The following is a 17,902-nucleotide window of genomic DNA, read 5'->3' on the forward strand; positions in this document are numbered from 1 at the left end:
TAATGTTATTGCTAATACCATCTTCTATATCATTAACATATATTGTAAAAAGCTGCGGTCCCAGTACTGATCCCTGTGGTACCCCACTGGTCACTGCCTGCCATTCCGAAATGGAGCAGTTTATCACTACTCTTTGTTTCCTATCAGGCAACCAACTTTCAATCCAAGTTAGTACTTTGCCCCCAATACCATGCGCCCTAATTTTGCTCACTAAGCTCCTATGTGGTACTTTATCAAAAGCTTTCTGAAAGTCCAGGTACACTACACCTACTGGATATAGTGTACCTGGAACTTACGGAATGGTAGAGCAGGTATTAGAGTTCAAAGGCCCACTCCTGCTCCTAATTGTTTTGTTTGCAATTCATATGTTTGCATTAGAATCATTTGGCTATTTCTAGTTTACACCGATTTCGAGCTAAGATGCTAATTCCCATGATGCCTTATATAAGCTAATTTTGAATATCATGATTCACGGAAATCCACCTCATTAGCTGTGGCCATGGGATGATCAACTGGTAGCGGTGAGATGTCCCTCTTGTCCCAGGCTCCAGCAAACAGGTTATTTAGATGGTTATGAAGATACCTGAGGAAAGATAAAGAGAACTTATTGCACAAAAGAAAAAAAAACTGATGATTTGCAACTCAAAACACAATTCCCACCTCGGTGCAAACTTTGAGTGACACAGGAACATTCATTGAATGGGCTACCTTTTAAACTGTCATCGGCTCTTCAGGTATATATGTGAATGAATTGCAGGTAATTAGCTCAGAGAATAAGTAATACCAGTACGTTCAAGGTAAATGTGGCTACATTTTGGACGCATGTCAAACTTTACCAAACACAAATAAATTTTAAGAGGGAAAAAAACTCACCAGAATCTACAGAGATAGAATCCCTGTAGTATGGAAGCAGGCCATTCAATACCAATCCACCGAAGAGCACCCCACCCAGACCCACTCCCCATCCTATCTCTGCATTCCCCATGGCTATCTAGCCTGCACATCCCTAGACACTATGGGCAACTCAACACAGCCAATCCAACTAGCCTGCACATCGTTGGACTGTGGGAGGAAACCGGAGCACCAGGAGGAAACCCACGCAGACACGGAGAATGTTCAAACGCCAGAATAACACCCCTACCCTGTAACCCCGCATTTCCCATGGCTAACCCATCTAGCCAGCACATCCCTAGATACAATGAGTAATTTATCATGGTTAGTCCAACTAATCTGCACTTCTGTGGTATTGTGGGAGGGAATCAGGGCAGCCTGACGAAATCCACACAGACAGTTGCCTGAGGATGGAATCAAACTCTGGCCTCTGGCACTATAAGGCAGCACTACTAACCATTGAGCCACATGTCGCACCAGATTACTGGATAACAAACAGAAATTGGAGATGAATATCCTATATTCTCTTCCTGGTATAACTTACTCCAACAACTCAAATACCATTGGAATACAATTTAATGATTTTACCTAAACCAACTGGAATAGTCAAGACAACCCACCCAACCCTTAATTTGTCAACATATCACACATAAGATCAATCTACAGTGCACGATCAACCAAATTATCCCATATTTCCCCCCCATTCATGACTAAGTTACCCCTTCACAACAAGTCAAAGCAGATAAGGGAATTGTACAATGATCCTACGTTCTGAGGATTGACACACAAGCCACTAGAGTCAAACTATAACATCACCATACACTATTGTATAGACCTAGCATTTAAAGATCAGTTCTGCTGATTGAAAATAGATGGCAAATATTCACTGATGCCACCACAGATTAAGTACCTGTGCTACACTCCCATGTTTCCTATTGAGGGGTTGGGTTTGGAGAGGAAGTGACAAAGGGTCATATCTAAACTTGTTCCTTCACTACTTGCCATATTAGAACTGCACCACTCACCCACCCCTCAATGACACAAACATAATTGTAGGTATGGAGCCTGTTCTTCACTCGTACATTAAACCATAATGAGTCAACAAAAGAATTGCTGAGGAAAAGGAGACATGTTGTTGAAGTAGGTCATCTTGCAATCACTGGGATAAATGCAAGAATACTAAATTTGAAAGGGCACAACCATTTCTACTGAAGGAAAACTTAAGTAAATTGGTCAGCCAGGGTTGACTACAATTGTTGAGACATTGCATGGTGCATTCCAGATGACAATGTCTGTTTCCCCCATATCTTTAGTTACCTCATAATAAAACAACATCTGAATATGTATCATTTGCAGGGAAAGGATCTATTTCCATAGTGTTATAACCCCAACTGATGTCATTACTTGGCAAGTCAGATCTTAGACTGAAATTCTGGCTTGTAAGATCACATTCAGTTTTTTTTTCCTGATTTTACAGACAGACAGTCTTACACTGAAACAGAAGCTTGCAATGCAATAAAACAGAAGAAGCTCATTACCAAAAGACAAAACAATATAGAATACATCTATTTACATATAACAAAAGGAGAGATTTTTAAACACATGATAAATGTATAATCCAAAACATGCCTTTTCAGATCCCAAAACATCCTTTGTAAAGTATTGAAACCAGCAACATTTTTTTTTTCCTGACACAGTGACTGATTTAAGTTAACTGCAACTTCAACTTCCAGTCTGCAAAATCTGATAACTCCAGAAAGAAGCTGTTACACATTTAAACATAAACATACTTAACTACAAACAATTTATTCAGGGTTTCAACCAAACACTTCCAGTCTGAAACTACTCCCAGCTCCTTATTTTAATAATATGTAGTATTACAAACCTTCTCTCTTTCTCAGCTTTACATATTCACGTTCATCCATGAAATTTTACAGAATTGCCCAAAATGGAAACCCTCTCTCTGAACTACTTCATTTCCCCTAAAAAAAAACTAAAGTCCAGAAATTTCTAACAGAAATCTCGACCATAATGCTTTCCCTTGCTTGGCCATAAGCCCCACCAAATCTGTACAAAAATCTATTAGTACTAAAGGTTAACTTTCACAAATTGTTTTGAAAGAAATCACAATGGTTTGTTACAAGTTAATTACTAAATTCTTCAGACAGAAAAAAAAGCTGAAGTCCAAAAATCCAAAACTTAAAATAAATGATACTGACACACACGCACATACACTCTACATCACAAAAGGAGTTGCACATATGAATTAGTTTTCCCTACCAATATGCACCAATGTTTCTTGCAGTTGAAAAGCTTCCACAATGTCTTCCTTTTCAGAAAAGCTCAATTTCTGCATCATCAAGCAACATCACTAAAGTGCCACGTTACAAATTTGGTCAGTCAAGCCTGCTCTAATGGCTCCAAAAGAGAAAATGCTGGAAAATCTCAGCAGGTCTGGCAGCATCTGTAAGGAGAGAAAAGAGCTGACGTTTCGAGTCTAACTGACCCTTTGTCAAAGCTGAGAATTGCTCTAATGGCTGATGTAACTGTAGCCTCTGCTTGCCTATCTATCCTCTGTAACCGTTCACTCCCTTGTCAGTCAAGGATCTACCTATATCAGGTAACTACTGATTTTAAAAATCAGTAATTCTACCATGGACACTCCCAGGGAAGAGAAGTCATTTAGTAACTCGAGTTAAGAAAATAAACGCTTCTCTTATTTTAAAACTGTGCCCCCTAGCGATGATACACCACATGACGGAAACATCCTTCCAGCACATCAAATCGAGAATCTAGTTTAATTGCAGCAAGGAGCAGGAGTAGACCATTCAGACCTTCAGGTTTGCAATCCCATTTTAGATCACCCCCATGGCTGCTCTATCTCCTGGACTCATATCCATTAGTATCTAGAAATTCATCAAACTCTATCCTGACTGTGTTCAATGGCAGAACCTCCAGTCTTCTAGGATAGCGAATTTCAAAGATTCATAACTTTCAGAGTGAAGAAACTCCTTTTCTTACTTCTAAATGGCCTACCCTTCATTGAAAGTGTAGGTTTTAAGATTCCTTCAAGCCATTTTTACTGTAGTTACTCTTGAAACATTTTACAGATTTCAATAGGATTACCTCTCGTTCCTCTGAAATCTAGTTGAAGCAGGCTCAAAACATCTTCAGAAAAACAACATCAGCCCAGGAGACAGTCAAGTGAAACCTCTCTCCTCTGAATTTGAGTTTAGTTATATCCTTCCTCAGCTGTTTTAAGTTCAAATGGCTGTTTTGTTCTCATAGGGGGTGATTTTAATTCTCAGCACTCCCAACCCACCCCAACCCATCTTAAGAAAGGGGGAAAAAAAACAAAACAGCCAGCGTTCCAGTTTCCAAACCCCAGCCAGCTTACCTCTGCTGGAAACAGTGTGGACGCTGGGGTGAAGACAGGCTTGAGCTCTGCTGTGATGCCTTCAGGGTTGAATTGACCATTCACACTCACTTTCTGGGCTCACATTGGGGAAATGGCCACTTTTGTGAGGTGCTGAAAGGTGCCCGTGGAACTGTCCTGCAGCACAAGTCACCACACTAGGGAGAGAAAATGGGAAAGCAATACTTGTGGCCACATTCAGTTAGTGCCAGTGGAGATGATGGCTAAATCGAGCAGAAAACTGGGGAAAAAGCAACAGCACCTTCTGGTGGATAGTTGATTCATTACAGCCCTTTCCTGACCAGAAAAACCACATTCATTTGCACAAAAGATTGACAGTGTTGTAGCAATAATTTTCCACTTTTGTAAAGGCATATTTCTGAAAGCAACTTATTGGAAAAGTAATTGTACAGTTCACTAGGCAAATTGTTGCTTTAAAACATAGAACTAAGGGCAATTCTACTAAATTGGCTTTATTCTCTCAACACAATTTGATTTTAGTAAACTCACCAATTTACAGCTTTTCCCACAACTCCCTTAGGTGCACTTTTTGGAATGACCTCTTTCCGAACTACATGATATGGGTAGAGGACATCAATTGGAAACTCAACAAACACAGGTCCTAAACATGTAGGAAAACAAAAAAAAAAGTAGAAACAAAATTAAAAATCTGTTTTACACTAGACATTATTAAATACAAACAAACTGAATTTGGACCAACAGAGCCAAGTGAGATGATCAATTCATATTTGGCCAATTAGGAAAACAGGGTTTTTAATTCATTCACTCACAGAATGTGGGTATCACTGGTGGGGCTTAATTGCCCTGTTCTAACTGTCCTTAAAAGACTTAGCAGGCCATTTCAGAGGCTAGTTCAGACTCAACTATATTGCTGGAGTCTGGAGTCACACAGCTACCCAATCGATTAATGATGGCAGATTTCTTTCCCTAAATGACAATGTAGGAATCATGTCGCTATTTTATGACAATCTTATATGCACACAGCCAACATTGCTGACAACAGACTTTTAATGGATTTAGATTTACTTTATTAACTGAATTTAAATTCCCAGCCACAGTCTGAACTCATGCTTCCGGAACATTAGTTCACATTTTTAATTAGTATTCCAACAACATAACTGCTATATTACAGTTCCCATTTGAGAAAGTCAGCAAAAAATTGCCTGTGAACAAACTAGAATCTACCTGAAGCTTCATTTATTCCTGCCCGAGCAATATGCTTTAATACCAGAGAAGCTGATTCAGATATATGTGAAATTTTCACTCCAGAAATTAGTGACCCTCTGAACAACAGCAGCGATTGCTGCATTAAACCAGTGATGCCAACAGGCACACAAGATGAGGCACTAACTTTGAAATCTGCTTTCTATTCCAGTATCAGTAACTCACAAACAAGTCACATGGTTCTATTCCAGGGATTTGCCCTCAGCCCATTCCAAACTTGTTCAATGTTAATATATGGCTTGTGGCATCATTGATATATTCCAAAGACTAAGACTGCCATTGAGATTTTTACCATGTTGTGATGAATATAGACTATCTGCAGCCAATGCAGAAAATACATTACAGTAATGGAATACTCCACATTCGCCTGGATAATGATATGATTTGATTTCACACAGTCGTGTACTGAAATACAGTGAAATGTATTGTTTTGCATGCTCTACAAACAGATCATACCACACAAAGTGCATCAGGGTGACAGAACAGAGTGCACAATATAGTGTTACAGCCCCAGAGAAGGTGCAGAGAGATCAACATAACATTTGAGCGCTCTGTTCAAGCCTGTAACAGCGGAGACAAAGCTGTCCTTGAATCAGTTTGTATGGGTATTCAAATTTTTATATATTTGGCCCAACAGAAGAGGGTGGAAGAGAGTATAATCAGGGTGGGAGGGGGTCTTTGATTATCTTGGTTGCTTTTCTGAAGCAGCAGGAACTACAAATGGAGTCAATGGATGGAAGGCCTGGCTTGCGTGATGGACTGGCTGTGTTCATGACTCTTCGCTGTTTCTTGTGGTCTTGGGGAGAGCAGTTACTATACCACACTGTGATGCATTCCCAGATAAGATGCTTTCCATGGTGCATTTTTAAACATTGATAAGAATCTTTGTGGACATGCCAAATTTCCTTAACCTGCTGAGGAAGTAGAGATGTTCATGTCTTTTCTTGACCATTGCACTGACGTGAGTAGACCAGGAGAGATTGTGGGTAATCACCATTCCCAGACCATCTCCACCTCAGCGCTATTGATGCAGTCAGGGGCGTGTCCTTCACTCCGTTTCCTGAAGTCAATGACCAGCTCCTTTGTTTTGCTGATGTTGATGGAAAGATTGTTGCCTTTATACCATGTGCTAAGCATTCAATCTTTTTCCCATACTCTGTCTGACCTACAGTGGTGGTGTTGTCAGCAAACTTGTAAATGGAGTTGGTGCAGAATTTGGCCGCACGGTTGTAAGCATATTATGTGTAAAGAGGTGAGTAGTCACTCTTCAGTGCACCAGTGTTGAGGATTATCGTGGAGGAGGTGTTGTTACCGATTGTAGTCTAAGATCAGGAATTTGAGGATACAGTTACTTGGAGAGGGGGGGGGGTCAAGATCTAGGTCTCGGAGTTAAGATCCAGGTCTTGGAGCTTGGAGAGGAGTTTGTTTGGAATGATGGTGTTGAAGGCAGAGGGTAGTCAATAAGTAAGAATCCTTGTTATCCAGATGCTCCAGGAATAAACTCCAGGGAGATGACATCTGCCATGGACTTATAGACAAGGATCAAGGCAATTTGGGAAGCTGGAGTTGATGTTGCACATGACTAACCTCTCAAAGCACTTCATAATTATGGAGGCCAGAGCCACCAGGTGGTAGTCATTGAGACATTTTTTCTTTGGCATCAGGACAATGGTGGCCTTCTTGAAGCAAATGGGGTCTTGACATTGTAGAAAGGAGAACTTAAAGATGTCAGTGATTACTCTCGCCAGTTAGTCTGCACATGATCTAAATGCATGGATGGGGACTCCATCCAGGCCAATCACTTTCTGTGGGTTCACTCTAGAGAAGGCCGAACTAATGTCTGGGCGCTAACCGTTGGTGCAAGAGCCTGTTGGGATAGGTGACATCATTTCATTGACCTTCTGTTCAAAGCGAATGTCGAATGCACTGAGCTCATCGGGTAGGGATGTATTGTTGATTCTGTTCAACTTCACTTTGTAGCCATTATATAGTGTAAGCCTTGCCACAAACAATAGATGTTTGTGTGGTTAGTCTGGGTCTCAGGTATCACTGTGTGGCGTCACTGGTAGCTTTGTGAAGGTTGCACCTATATGTGCAGCTCCAACAATCAAGAAGCCTGACACCATCCATGGCAAGCAGCCCACTAGACTGGCATCACACCCTCAAACGTTCACTCTCTCTACCACTGATACACAGTAGCAGCAGTACGTATAATTTACAAGTTGCAATGTAGAAATTCACCAAGACTTCTTACACAGCAGCCTTCTAAACCCATCACCATGGCAATCTAGAAGGACAAGGGCAGTAGATACATGGAAACATCATGATCTGCAAATTTCTCTTTAAGCCACACAACATCCTAACTTGGGAATATACCATCATTCTTTCAGTGTCACTGCAGAAGCCCTGAAAGAAGGGCTTATGCCCGAAACGTGGATTCTCCTGCTCCTCGGATGCTGCCTGGCCTGCTGTGTTTTTCCAGCATCACATTTTTCAACTCTGGTACACCAGCATCTGCAGTCCTCACTTTCTCCTTTTGAATGGTAGATCAGGCTTGCGGGTTAGATGGCCTACTCCCAATTTTAATCCGCTCACCTTTCAGCCATCCTGCACCAATATCTAAAAACTAGAGTCAACAGTGTTTGTGCAACTGAAACAAGATGAGAAAACTTAGTTTAAGTTAGTATCTTTAGACAAATATTGACCTGCCCTTTGGCTCTGAAAACCTTGCAGACTCACTATGCATTTTTAGCAGAAGTTTATTTGTGATTGGTTTGGAGCCAAAGAACAGAAAATTGTATCAGGTGAGATTATTGAACTTCATACCTGGAGTACCAGACTGAGCCACTGCAATAGCTTTCCGGAGCACAGGAACAATGTCACGAACTGTACGGACAGTAGCACAGAACTTACAGAGGGTTCTGAAAAGTGACAGCTGATCAATATCTTGCAGCGCACCTCTGCCCTAAAAGGATAAGTAGAAATAAGAGAATGCACTTAGCTAAAGTCATAATTGAGATTTACTTACTGTACCAAATTTCTCCCATTAACCCATTAACAGTGCCTGGACCATCTGATGAGTCCTGGGTTTTGATTGGACTTCCTTCTCCACATTCTGTCTTCCTCATCATGGCACAGTAGCATATATATAAAAAAAGTCTCCTCTTTTTCCTGGATTGCTATCTTAAACTTCATCTTTCTCTTTTTTGTTCTTCTCTTTAGTCGCCACACATATACACAGACACTATGAAACATAACCTGCCCCACTGTGCCTCCCAACTCTCTGGTACCTCTGGACTCTGAAGATGTCCACAACCTCAGCATCCTATTAAATCAACTTAATCAATCAGCTTAACATATCTTCAGTGATATTAAAAAGCTACACAGATCTCCACAACATCGCACAATTGTATTCGTTTGCTTGTGAAATTCTCATCCAAGCTTTCAATGTCCCCAAACCACCCAATTCCAATGTTTCCTTACTAACTCCTATCCTTCAGCTTCTATACACTGCTACACTTCTGAAGCAGTGTTTTTAATATTCCATCCTGTTCAGCCAGCACTTTTGGTGCTCATTGATCTCACGCTCATTAAAATTAGTTCCAAATCCTCCAATGCATATTGGAGTGCATACGTGCTGTACTACAGCATTGCAAATCTGTAATAAAGGTGGAGCTGTCCGTATATACCCAGGTTGGAGGCTCCAGTGCATCCCAGCATTGTTATAGATTCTAACTGAGAAGGTTTCAATCCCCCAGAGTGCAAGATCAGAACTCACCAGCCATCACCATGGTAGGTAGTACCATATCATTCAAACACAAAGACAATTGCATGACTCCGATTGCAGGGATTACTTAACAGCTCCACTATGACATCCTGCCGGAAGGGTGAAGGATGACTAAATGAAACTTGGTTTTTTCTCAGCTAGCAATGTCTATGTGCCTGTAGAAGAACATTAATTTAAGGGTTAACCCAGAAATTGAAAGGTCTCTACCTTCCCATGAAGTGGATACTGAATTAGGCACACACTAGCGTTGTCACAAAATAACCAGCCTACAATCTCTAGCCCAGGGCCATCCGATTTGGAGAAAAAGGAGCCAACCATTCTGAGCGTCTCTGACAAGCCCAGTTGAAGGCCAAGAACCAGCAGAGAATTTTGAAAATGTTAATCATCCACGTCAACAAACACCACCTGCCCCACCTGCGGAAGGGTACATGACTTCAGCACTGCACTGTTTAATCACCTCAGAATACACAACACCAGAGTGAAAGGAAGGCATCCTCTCGATCCTGAGGTACTGCTGAAGGGAAGATTTTGTGACAATGAGGCCTGAATCTGTATTAGAGGCTGATTTCTTTTGTCATTCAGAGCCTCAAGTTTTTTTTGTTTTGATTGTGAACATTAACTTAATGCCTTGGCTCATTCTCGATGTATGTGACACCATCCTTGCATGCTTAGGGACTACTGGCAACTGAGTTTCCCAGCACGAGTCCTTCCACGCAAACAACTCCTCGTGGCCATCTTTAATGGCACACTCCAATTTCTAATTCCCTTTGTAATTACATCTCTGCTCTCATTTCACATCTCCTCTTATCCTACCCTGGCCGCCAGGCCCTCAGAAATTCACATTTGACCTGCATTTGGTGAAATCTTTCTTCCCATCTTTGCTGGATTTGCCTCGAGTGTCAGGCTTCAGAACTCCCTTCCATGCACCACTTCCTCATCTCTCTATCCTTCAAAGTCTTGTTCAAAACTCGCCAAGTTTGTGTGACCCAAGTGAATTTCCCCATCAACTCGCGTCTAATTTTTCTGCATATTACTCAGGATGTACAGCACAGAAACAGGCCACTCAAGTAACCAGTTCACAAGAGATCTTCTTTCTCTCTTTCCACATCTAAATCTATTGCAATCCTCTGTTCCTTTCTCCCTCTTATCTTTGTCAAGCCTCATCCTAAATGCATCTATGCTCCACACTTCAACCACTCTTGGTATTAATGAGTTACATGCGCTCACCACATTTTTGATCAGAAGTTCCAATTGTTTCTCCTAAATTCCCATTTGGACTTTTTGGTAACTATCTTATATTGATGGTGTCTAGTTATGCTCTTCCCCACAAGAAGAAATATTCTCTCTCTATCCAACTTTCAAAACCTTGCATATTTTTAAAAGACCTCTATCAGGTCATCTCTTTAGCCTTCCTTTCTCAGGAGAAAAAAAGAGACACAGCATGTTATTATTGGAATCTTTTCCTACTTGAAAGCCAGTGCATAAAAATATGGTTTAAAAAACAAACTACACGAAACTCTTGATTAGATTCCAAGGTACGTGCAACGTTCGACAAAATCTATTTGAAGCTACCGTTGACTAAACTTCGTGAAAGTACTTTCCTGACAGCAACTTTATTTTAAGAATGTGTATTTCTCACATACACAGCCACACTTACCATTTTATAACACCTTGCCATCCAATTTAGATCTGGACTAAAATGCGTTAAAAGGTATGCAGAGTTTATTGATAATCACGTAACACAGCACTGTCAATACTCTGTAATTCATCATTCAGTGCAAAGCATATCTTGCATGCAGTTTAATCTGAATACATTGTTTTTCATCTCACATCTTCCTGATACATGAACTCAAACAAAGTACTGCAGCCCACTTAACTCACACCCATACCCTGTTCAGGGACATACACCAGCATTCAGAATAGTAACATTTTGATTACAAAACTCTCATTGCTATATGCAAATCCCATTATGACGACAACCCTATCTTGTAACCTCTAGAGCTATAATCCTTCTCAAGGGGTAACGAGGCAATAATGCTGATCTTGCCAGCAACAACTGAACAAGAAAATCCCAAGTTCTCTACCAACCCTGAAATATCCCAGACTTTCCTCACACCACTATTAACATTTGTGCATTAAGCTGGTTAGGTACAATCTCTAGCATTTCAGCTCTACATCTTGCTCCCCTCCTTCAAATCGTTCCTTAAAGCTCGATTCTTAGACACATCTTTTGGTTACCTGCCTTAACCTTTCTTTATACAGCTCAGACTCAAGTTTGTTGATAACACTACTACAAAAGCACCTTGGACTTTTTTTATGACATTAAAACTAGTATATATAAATGAAAGTTGTTGCAATGCTTGAATGCCATAAACTATCAAACAAATATCCCCAAGAGAAACATTGTCCAGGTAATTCTGACCTTGATCAACCTATATTTCCATCACTCCATAAGTGATATCTGGGCTTTCAGTTACCTGGGTCTCAAGTTCTGCAATTCTCTCCCTAAATATCAGTTTCTCTTTCTTTGTTTCAAGCTTCTTTCTTTGCTTGATCTTTTGATCACCAGCCCCAGTACCTCTTTATGTGGGTCGGTGCAATCCTCTGTCTGATGCTCCAAAGCACCTTGGGATGTGTTACAATGAGTTAATGCATATAAACACATGCTGTTGTTATTAAATGCATCAGATGTACTGCTTGCAAACACTCCCTCATGGGAAGGCTCTGTCTACCTGTAAAAGAGTTGCAGCTGCTCCCCCAATTAGAAGTACTGGAGTCTCTGCCATTTGCGCATTTTTCACTGCAGTTACAGTGTTAGTTAAACCAGGACCTGCAGTTACTGCAGCAACACCAATAGAACCTGAAACACAAAGGCAATTAGCTATCAGTACACACATTCAATAGCCATGCTTCTTGCATTGCAACAACAGACAAACCCCTCAATACATTGAGCTTAACTCAATCATTCCCCAATTTATTGAAAATAATTACAGCATTCATGGCCACGCTTTCTTTGCCATTCCTATAAAAGGGAAAAAACAGGATTGTGATCTCCGTGTGCAATCTCCTGATTTTCAGTTAGATACTGAATGGTGTGTGGTTTTGCTGTACAATGTAAGGACTGAGCTGTACAGTTTGGGAGATGCAGTAATATGGCAATATTGTGGGCAGGTTAGCCAACCTACAATGTTGAATCTATGCTACAGCCAATTTAAGATAATACATGATGTCTATCCCAAAAGGTGCAGACTAGCTGTTGGTCACAATCTGACATGATAAACAGAACTTAGATTATGATAGAAAAACAAAAAGTTATTTTACAGCATTATCTCCAACGTCATCTTTAATGCCCCTCATTAAACATTTACTAAATGCAATTGTCCCCCACACCATGTCATAAGACTAGCAGTGACATTTAGATAAGAATGATGCAGACTCTGGACCTAAGTAGCGAGCCTACAAAAAAAAGGGCAAAGTACACTGAACAACCTGTGTGTTTTATGCTGTGAAGTGTTTACCTATGTGGATAACAGTGAAACAGGTCAGAGACAGTCATCAAAGCACACCATACTTTTGGCTACATGTTACGCAGAAATAGCTACACAATGGAGCCAAAGTAAGGCTATGGCAAAAGGCAAGAAGTGATAACTGTTTGTTGCACAATCAGCAAAATAACTTAAAAACTACATAAGTGAATAACTGATTCTGGAGAAAGAAATGAAAATTAATTTGTGACCTAAAGGAAATTCATTTCTACGGTATCTGGAGTATAGGAACAGGAGGAAGGCAAATAATAATTTGCCCTTTTATTTTTCCAAACAAAATGGAAAATATTGCATTTATCCACATTAAACTCCATCTGTCAGATTCTGGCTAATTCTCCTAGTCAATCAATACCCATCTTTATCTCCTCATCTGAGGCTGCTTTCCCATCTGTTTTAGAATCCTCCATCAATTTTGCTCTGTTGCACTCTGATCCTGTTGCTGATCATTCATATAGATTGTAAACAGTAAAGGTCTGAGAACTGAACCCTATGGCACCCCATGAGTTACAGTTCACCATCTACAGAAGGACCCATTTATCCCAACCCTCTGCCAATCCTCTATAAGCCAATACTGTACTCTTAACCTCCTGGAATCTAACCTTCTGTATCCATATTTTATGCTGCATCTTGTCAAGTGCCTTCTGGAAATCTAGATATACCACATTCACTGGATCCTCATTATCCCCAAATTAGGAAGATTGTCAGGGAAACCACAAGGATGGGAAGTGTTGGTTTGGTGCAGTTGGGTGTTTCTTCAGAGATTGCACTCAGTGTATGATTCTCCACTACACAGTGAGCAGCTACTTTTATTACCTGAAAGCCTGGCCACAGCATCAGCAGCAAATACAGCTGTGACCTCATGTCGTGTGTCTACCACACGGATGCCAATCTTCTCACAAGCCACAAGGATTGGTGAGATATGTCCTCCCACCAAGGTGAACACGTACTTCACACCATGAGCCTTCAGCACCTCTGCTACACTCTCACCACCATGTCTGGGACTTGAAGCTTCCACCTGTTCAATGAATCAAGGAGAAAAACATCACTTAACCACTGAAATAGCCTCTGCTCTGATACAGTGCACTTTATTTTATGCAGCATTTTAAACCACATGTGCAGAATGTCAGCCTCTCCTACTTGGAGCAGCTTTGTCATGACCACCCACCACAGCCAGTGTCAAAGTACAGTGGATTCCTTGGGCTGGAGCGAGCTTTCATCCAGGATAGGGATCACTGACCTCTTAACCCCAACTTCAGCACAGCAGGAGTCAATGATCCCACCTGAGGAAGGAGCCAGCACCTCAGGTATCCCATTCCTGCCACACCCCATAGAGAAACTATAGCCCTCTGACACCCTCACCCTAGAGAGAGGGGGAAATTCCCCTGACAACCATCACGATTCAGCAACTGGTCACTGTTCCCTGACAACCAGCTGCTGGGACAAGGGACATGGCTCACTGAACGTCTGAACCCAACAAGACTCTGAATCCTCCCCAAAAAGGCTCATTAATCACTGACCTCTGATACTTGACCCTTCCCCCTCCCCGCAAGGCTCACTGACCTATGACCCCCCCCAAACAAGGCCTCTCTAACCTCTGACCTTCCACCCTCCCCTCAGTCTCACTGACCTCTGAACTCTGCACAGGTCAATGGCCTGCCTCCCACCTCCTTGCTCACCCGGTATCGCAGCCGCTGAACCAGCCCCAGTTTCCAGACGGCGAACAGCGAGCAGCCAAAAGCGACAGCCAGCAGGCCCCATGAAAGCAGGTAGCCGGCAACCGCCGCCACTCCAAGCCCCATAGCCACGGCCCAGTCACCGGATCCTCCCACCCGCTGCAGACGCCTGGGCCAAGCCCCGTCTCCAGGAGGATGACTGACACCATCACCGACCTATCATAAACCGGTCTAAAACGTCATCAACACAGCTGTCCATCCACCGCGCTGGGAAGGCGGGACATGCGGTGACGTTAGGCGTTGATGTGCCGCGGGATCGAGCCTCTGATTGGATATTTTCGGTGACGTCTTAGCGGGGCCTGCAGTGACGTCCTTGTCCCTGAGGGCGGCGCTGATCAGCCCTCCCACCAACAAGGACAGTCAGAGCCAAGAGATGCCCGTGGGCATTCAAGTGGATGTTGACTGGTGCCTCTGGTAGGTGGATTAGAGCAAAATACTAATTGTTTTTATTCATGGTTGGGAAGTGGGCCAGTATTTATTACCCGTCCCTACTGTCCAGAGGGCAGTTAGGAGACAACCATATTATTGTAGGCCTGGAGTCAAATGTAGGCCAGACTGGGTAAGGACAGAAGTTTCCTTCTCTATAGGACATTAATGAGCCACATAATGATTTTATAATTTGATTTTTTTAATATATTAATGCATAGCAAAAGGAGCTTGTGTGGGCCTTTTGACCTTTCTGTTTTATTCAGTACTATCTTGACTGACCTTCTATTGCTGCTTCAACCTTCCACATGGTCTCTCCGTCATTTAATTCTCTTTGTATCTAAGGGTCTCTTGCCTTCTGTCTTGAATGTACTTAATGATTGGCTATTCACAGCCATCTGAGATAGAAAATCCCAAAAATTCATAAACTGTTGAAGGAAAGGATTTCTCCTGGTCTCGTCTAAATAACTATCCCCAAATTCTGATTCTGTAGTCCTATGTTCTAGATTCCCCAGCTGAAGACATGTTTTCTCCTGCATTTAGCCAGTCAAGTGCTTTAAAAATCTTTAAATATTTAAATTCTTCTAAAGTTCACTGAATATAGTCTACTTAATGCTTACCTCACAAAGCAATTGCTCCTACAGGAACCAGTCTGGTGATGAACCTAACTTCCCATGGGACAAATGTGGTCATTCCTTGCTTTTGCTGTCTCATTTTTTTATGAAACACATCTTGGAATTACATATTAAAAATGTCCACAGTACTGTGGGGTTCTGGGGTTGTGACAACTTAAACTACTGTGCAGTGACCACAACTGTGCAGAGTACACCAAACTCCTGTACTGTGGAAGTTTGACTCTCAACTCTGGATGACACAAATTTCAGTTCAAAAGTAGATGCTTTGTTTCTGGATAGCTGGCAAGAGATTCTGGATGACAACAAAGGAGTCTCGTAGCCTTCTTGTGGTGGCACCCCTCGATGAATCTCTGTTCTATACATGCAAGCAATATATTTTATAGGAATAATACAGCAGTCTACAAGTCACATGCCTGATTGTTGTTACATTCTGAGACAGGTAATTACAATTTTACAATGCCCAGTGATTGCTGATTTCCTGTGACAAATAGCAAATGGTTTACAGGAACAGGTTATCATATTCTTCATAATATATGTTGATGGATAGGGATTTAGGCAGAAGGATTTTGCTTTGTTCTCATTGTTGGATTCACAAGCTCATGTTAAGAGATAGGGGACGCATGATAATGGGAACAGGAGGCAGTTAATAAGGTCATGGCCAAGGCTATTAGTCTTGTCCAGAGAGGACGAATACCTTTGCCTGAGCTGGAAGTGAAATCCATATGTATGTTTCCAGAGGATTGTGTGCCCTATTATTCTCCCTGAGTATCCTCTCTTCTTATGCATCTAGAATGTAGTCAAAAGGTTGTGGGAGCAGGTGAGAAAGTGGAGTTGAGGCCAAGATGAGATCAGCCATGATCATCATAAATGGTGGAGCAGGCTTGAGAGTCTGAATTGCCTATTCCTGCTCCTAGTTCTTATGTTCACAATGATAGTTGATCTAACAGATCTAGGTCCATTATTTTCCTTTAAGTTTTCATTCTTTCTTTTAAGTTTTTTTTGTTATCTTTTCACTCATACCAGGAGATGGAGATGTTTTCAGTTTGTTGGCTCTGAAGGTCTCTGGCTACTCTGCAATTAATTTGTAGAGTAATTACAATTAACTGCAGCTGGACCAATCCAAGGGCTGTCATTAGGTAGTTTTCCCTTAACTCCAAAGCTCCTGTTGCTGCTCTGATGCAAAGAACAAAGAAAACTTACAGCCCAGGAGCAGGCCCTTCAGCCCTCTAAGCCTGAGCTGATTCAAATCTCAACCTGTCGCCCAATTCCTAAGCATCTGTATCTCTCTACTCTCTGCCTACGCATGCATCTCTCCAGATGCATCTTAAATGAATCTACTGTGCCTGCCTCTACTACCTCTGCTGGCAACACGTTCCAGACACCTACCACCTGTGTAAAGTACTTGCTGCGTGCATTCCCCTTAAACTTTTCACCTCTCACTTTGAAAGCGTGACCTCTTGTTATTGAATCCTTCACCCTAGGAAAAAGTTAATCCTGTCTATACCCTTCATGATTTTGTAGACCTTAATCAGGTCTTCCCCCATCTCCTTTTTTCTAATGGAAACAAACCTAACCTATTCAACCTGTCTTCATAGCTAGCACCTTCCATACCAGTCAACATCCTTGTAAACCTTCTCTGCATCCTCTCCAAATCGTCCACATCCTTTTGGTAATGTGGCAACCAGAACTGTACACAGTATTCTAAATTCGGCAGAACCAACATTGTGTACAGTTTTAACATGACCTGCTCCATACCAGTCAACATCCTTGTAAACCTTCTCTGCATCCTCTCCAAAGCGTCCACATCCTTTTGGTAATGTGGCAACCAGAACTGGACACAGTATTCTAAATGCGGCAGAACCAACATTGTGTACAGTTTTAACATGACCTGCCAGCAAGTATACCATATGCCTTCTTGACCACTCTATCCACTTGTACAGCAACCCTCAGGGTACAATGGACCTGCACTCTCAGATCTTTCTGCTCATCAACTTTTCCCAAGGCTTTTCTGGTCACTATAATTCGCTCCAGAATTAGATTCCCAAAATGCATCACCTCACGTTTGCCTGGATTGAACTCCATCTGCCACTTCTCTGCCCAACTCTCCAGTCTATGTATATTCTCCTGTATTCTTTGACCATGCTTTCTGCTAGGAGAAAGTGAGGTCTGCAGATGCTGGAGATCAAAGTTGAAACTTTATTGCTGGAACAGCACAGCAGGTCAGG

General features: G+C 41.8%; 2 protein-coding genes across 7 annotated transcripts in view; one reads left to right on the forward strand and one right to left on the reverse strand.

Moving 5' to 3' along the window:
• The window catches only part of ilvbl (ilvB (bacterial acetolactate synthase)-like), a 45,023-nt gene extending 30,208 nt beyond the window's left edge, over positions 1 to 14,815 (reverse strand). The window contains exons 1-6 of one of the 2 annotated variants that reach the window (XR_006309398.1): positions 14,560 to 14,815; positions 13,697 to 13,898; positions 12,071 to 12,198; positions 8,378 to 8,516; positions 4,817 to 4,928; positions 484 to 583 (exon numbers count right to left, since the gene is read on the reverse strand). Coding sequence is in view for 1 of the 2 variants with exons in the window: in XM_043676885.1 (XP_043532820.1) it covers positions 484 to 583; positions 4,817 to 4,928; positions 8,378 to 8,516; positions 12,071 to 12,198; positions 13,697 to 13,898; positions 14,560 to 14,682 (804 nt within the window). In the remaining variant the exon portion in view is untranslated. The remainder of the gene's footprint in view (positions 1 to 483; positions 584 to 4,816; positions 4,929 to 8,377; positions 8,517 to 12,070; positions 12,199 to 13,696; positions 13,899 to 14,559) is intronic. The other variant, XM_043676885.1, reaches the window with a different exon arrangement.
• Positions 14,816 to 14,911: 96 nt separating this feature from the next.
• The window catches only part of fam118b (family with sequence similarity 118 member B), a 64,285-nt gene continuing 61,294 nt past the window's right edge, over positions 14,912 to 17,902 (forward strand). For 2 of the 5 annotated variants that reach the window (XM_043676886.1, XM_043676894.1), the window contains exon 1: positions 14,931 to 15,030. Coding sequence is in view for 1 of the 5 variants with exons in the window: in XM_043676893.1 (XP_043532828.1) it covers positions 14,990 to 15,030 (41 nt within the window). In the remaining 4 variants the exon portion in view is untranslated. Of the gene's footprint in view, positions 15,031 to 15,100; positions 15,176 to 17,902 lie in introns of those variants that run through there. The other 3 variants (XM_043676893.1, XM_043676887.1, XM_043676891.1) reach the window with 3 other exon arrangements.

This window comes from Chiloscyllium plagiosum, chromosome 35, assembly GCF_004010195.1.
Source record: "Chiloscyllium plagiosum isolate BGI_BamShark_2017 chromosome 35, ASM401019v2, whole genome shotgun sequence".
Classification (NCBI taxonomy): Eukaryota; Metazoa; Chordata; class Chondrichthyes; order Orectolobiformes; family Hemiscylliidae; genus Chiloscyllium; species Chiloscyllium plagiosum.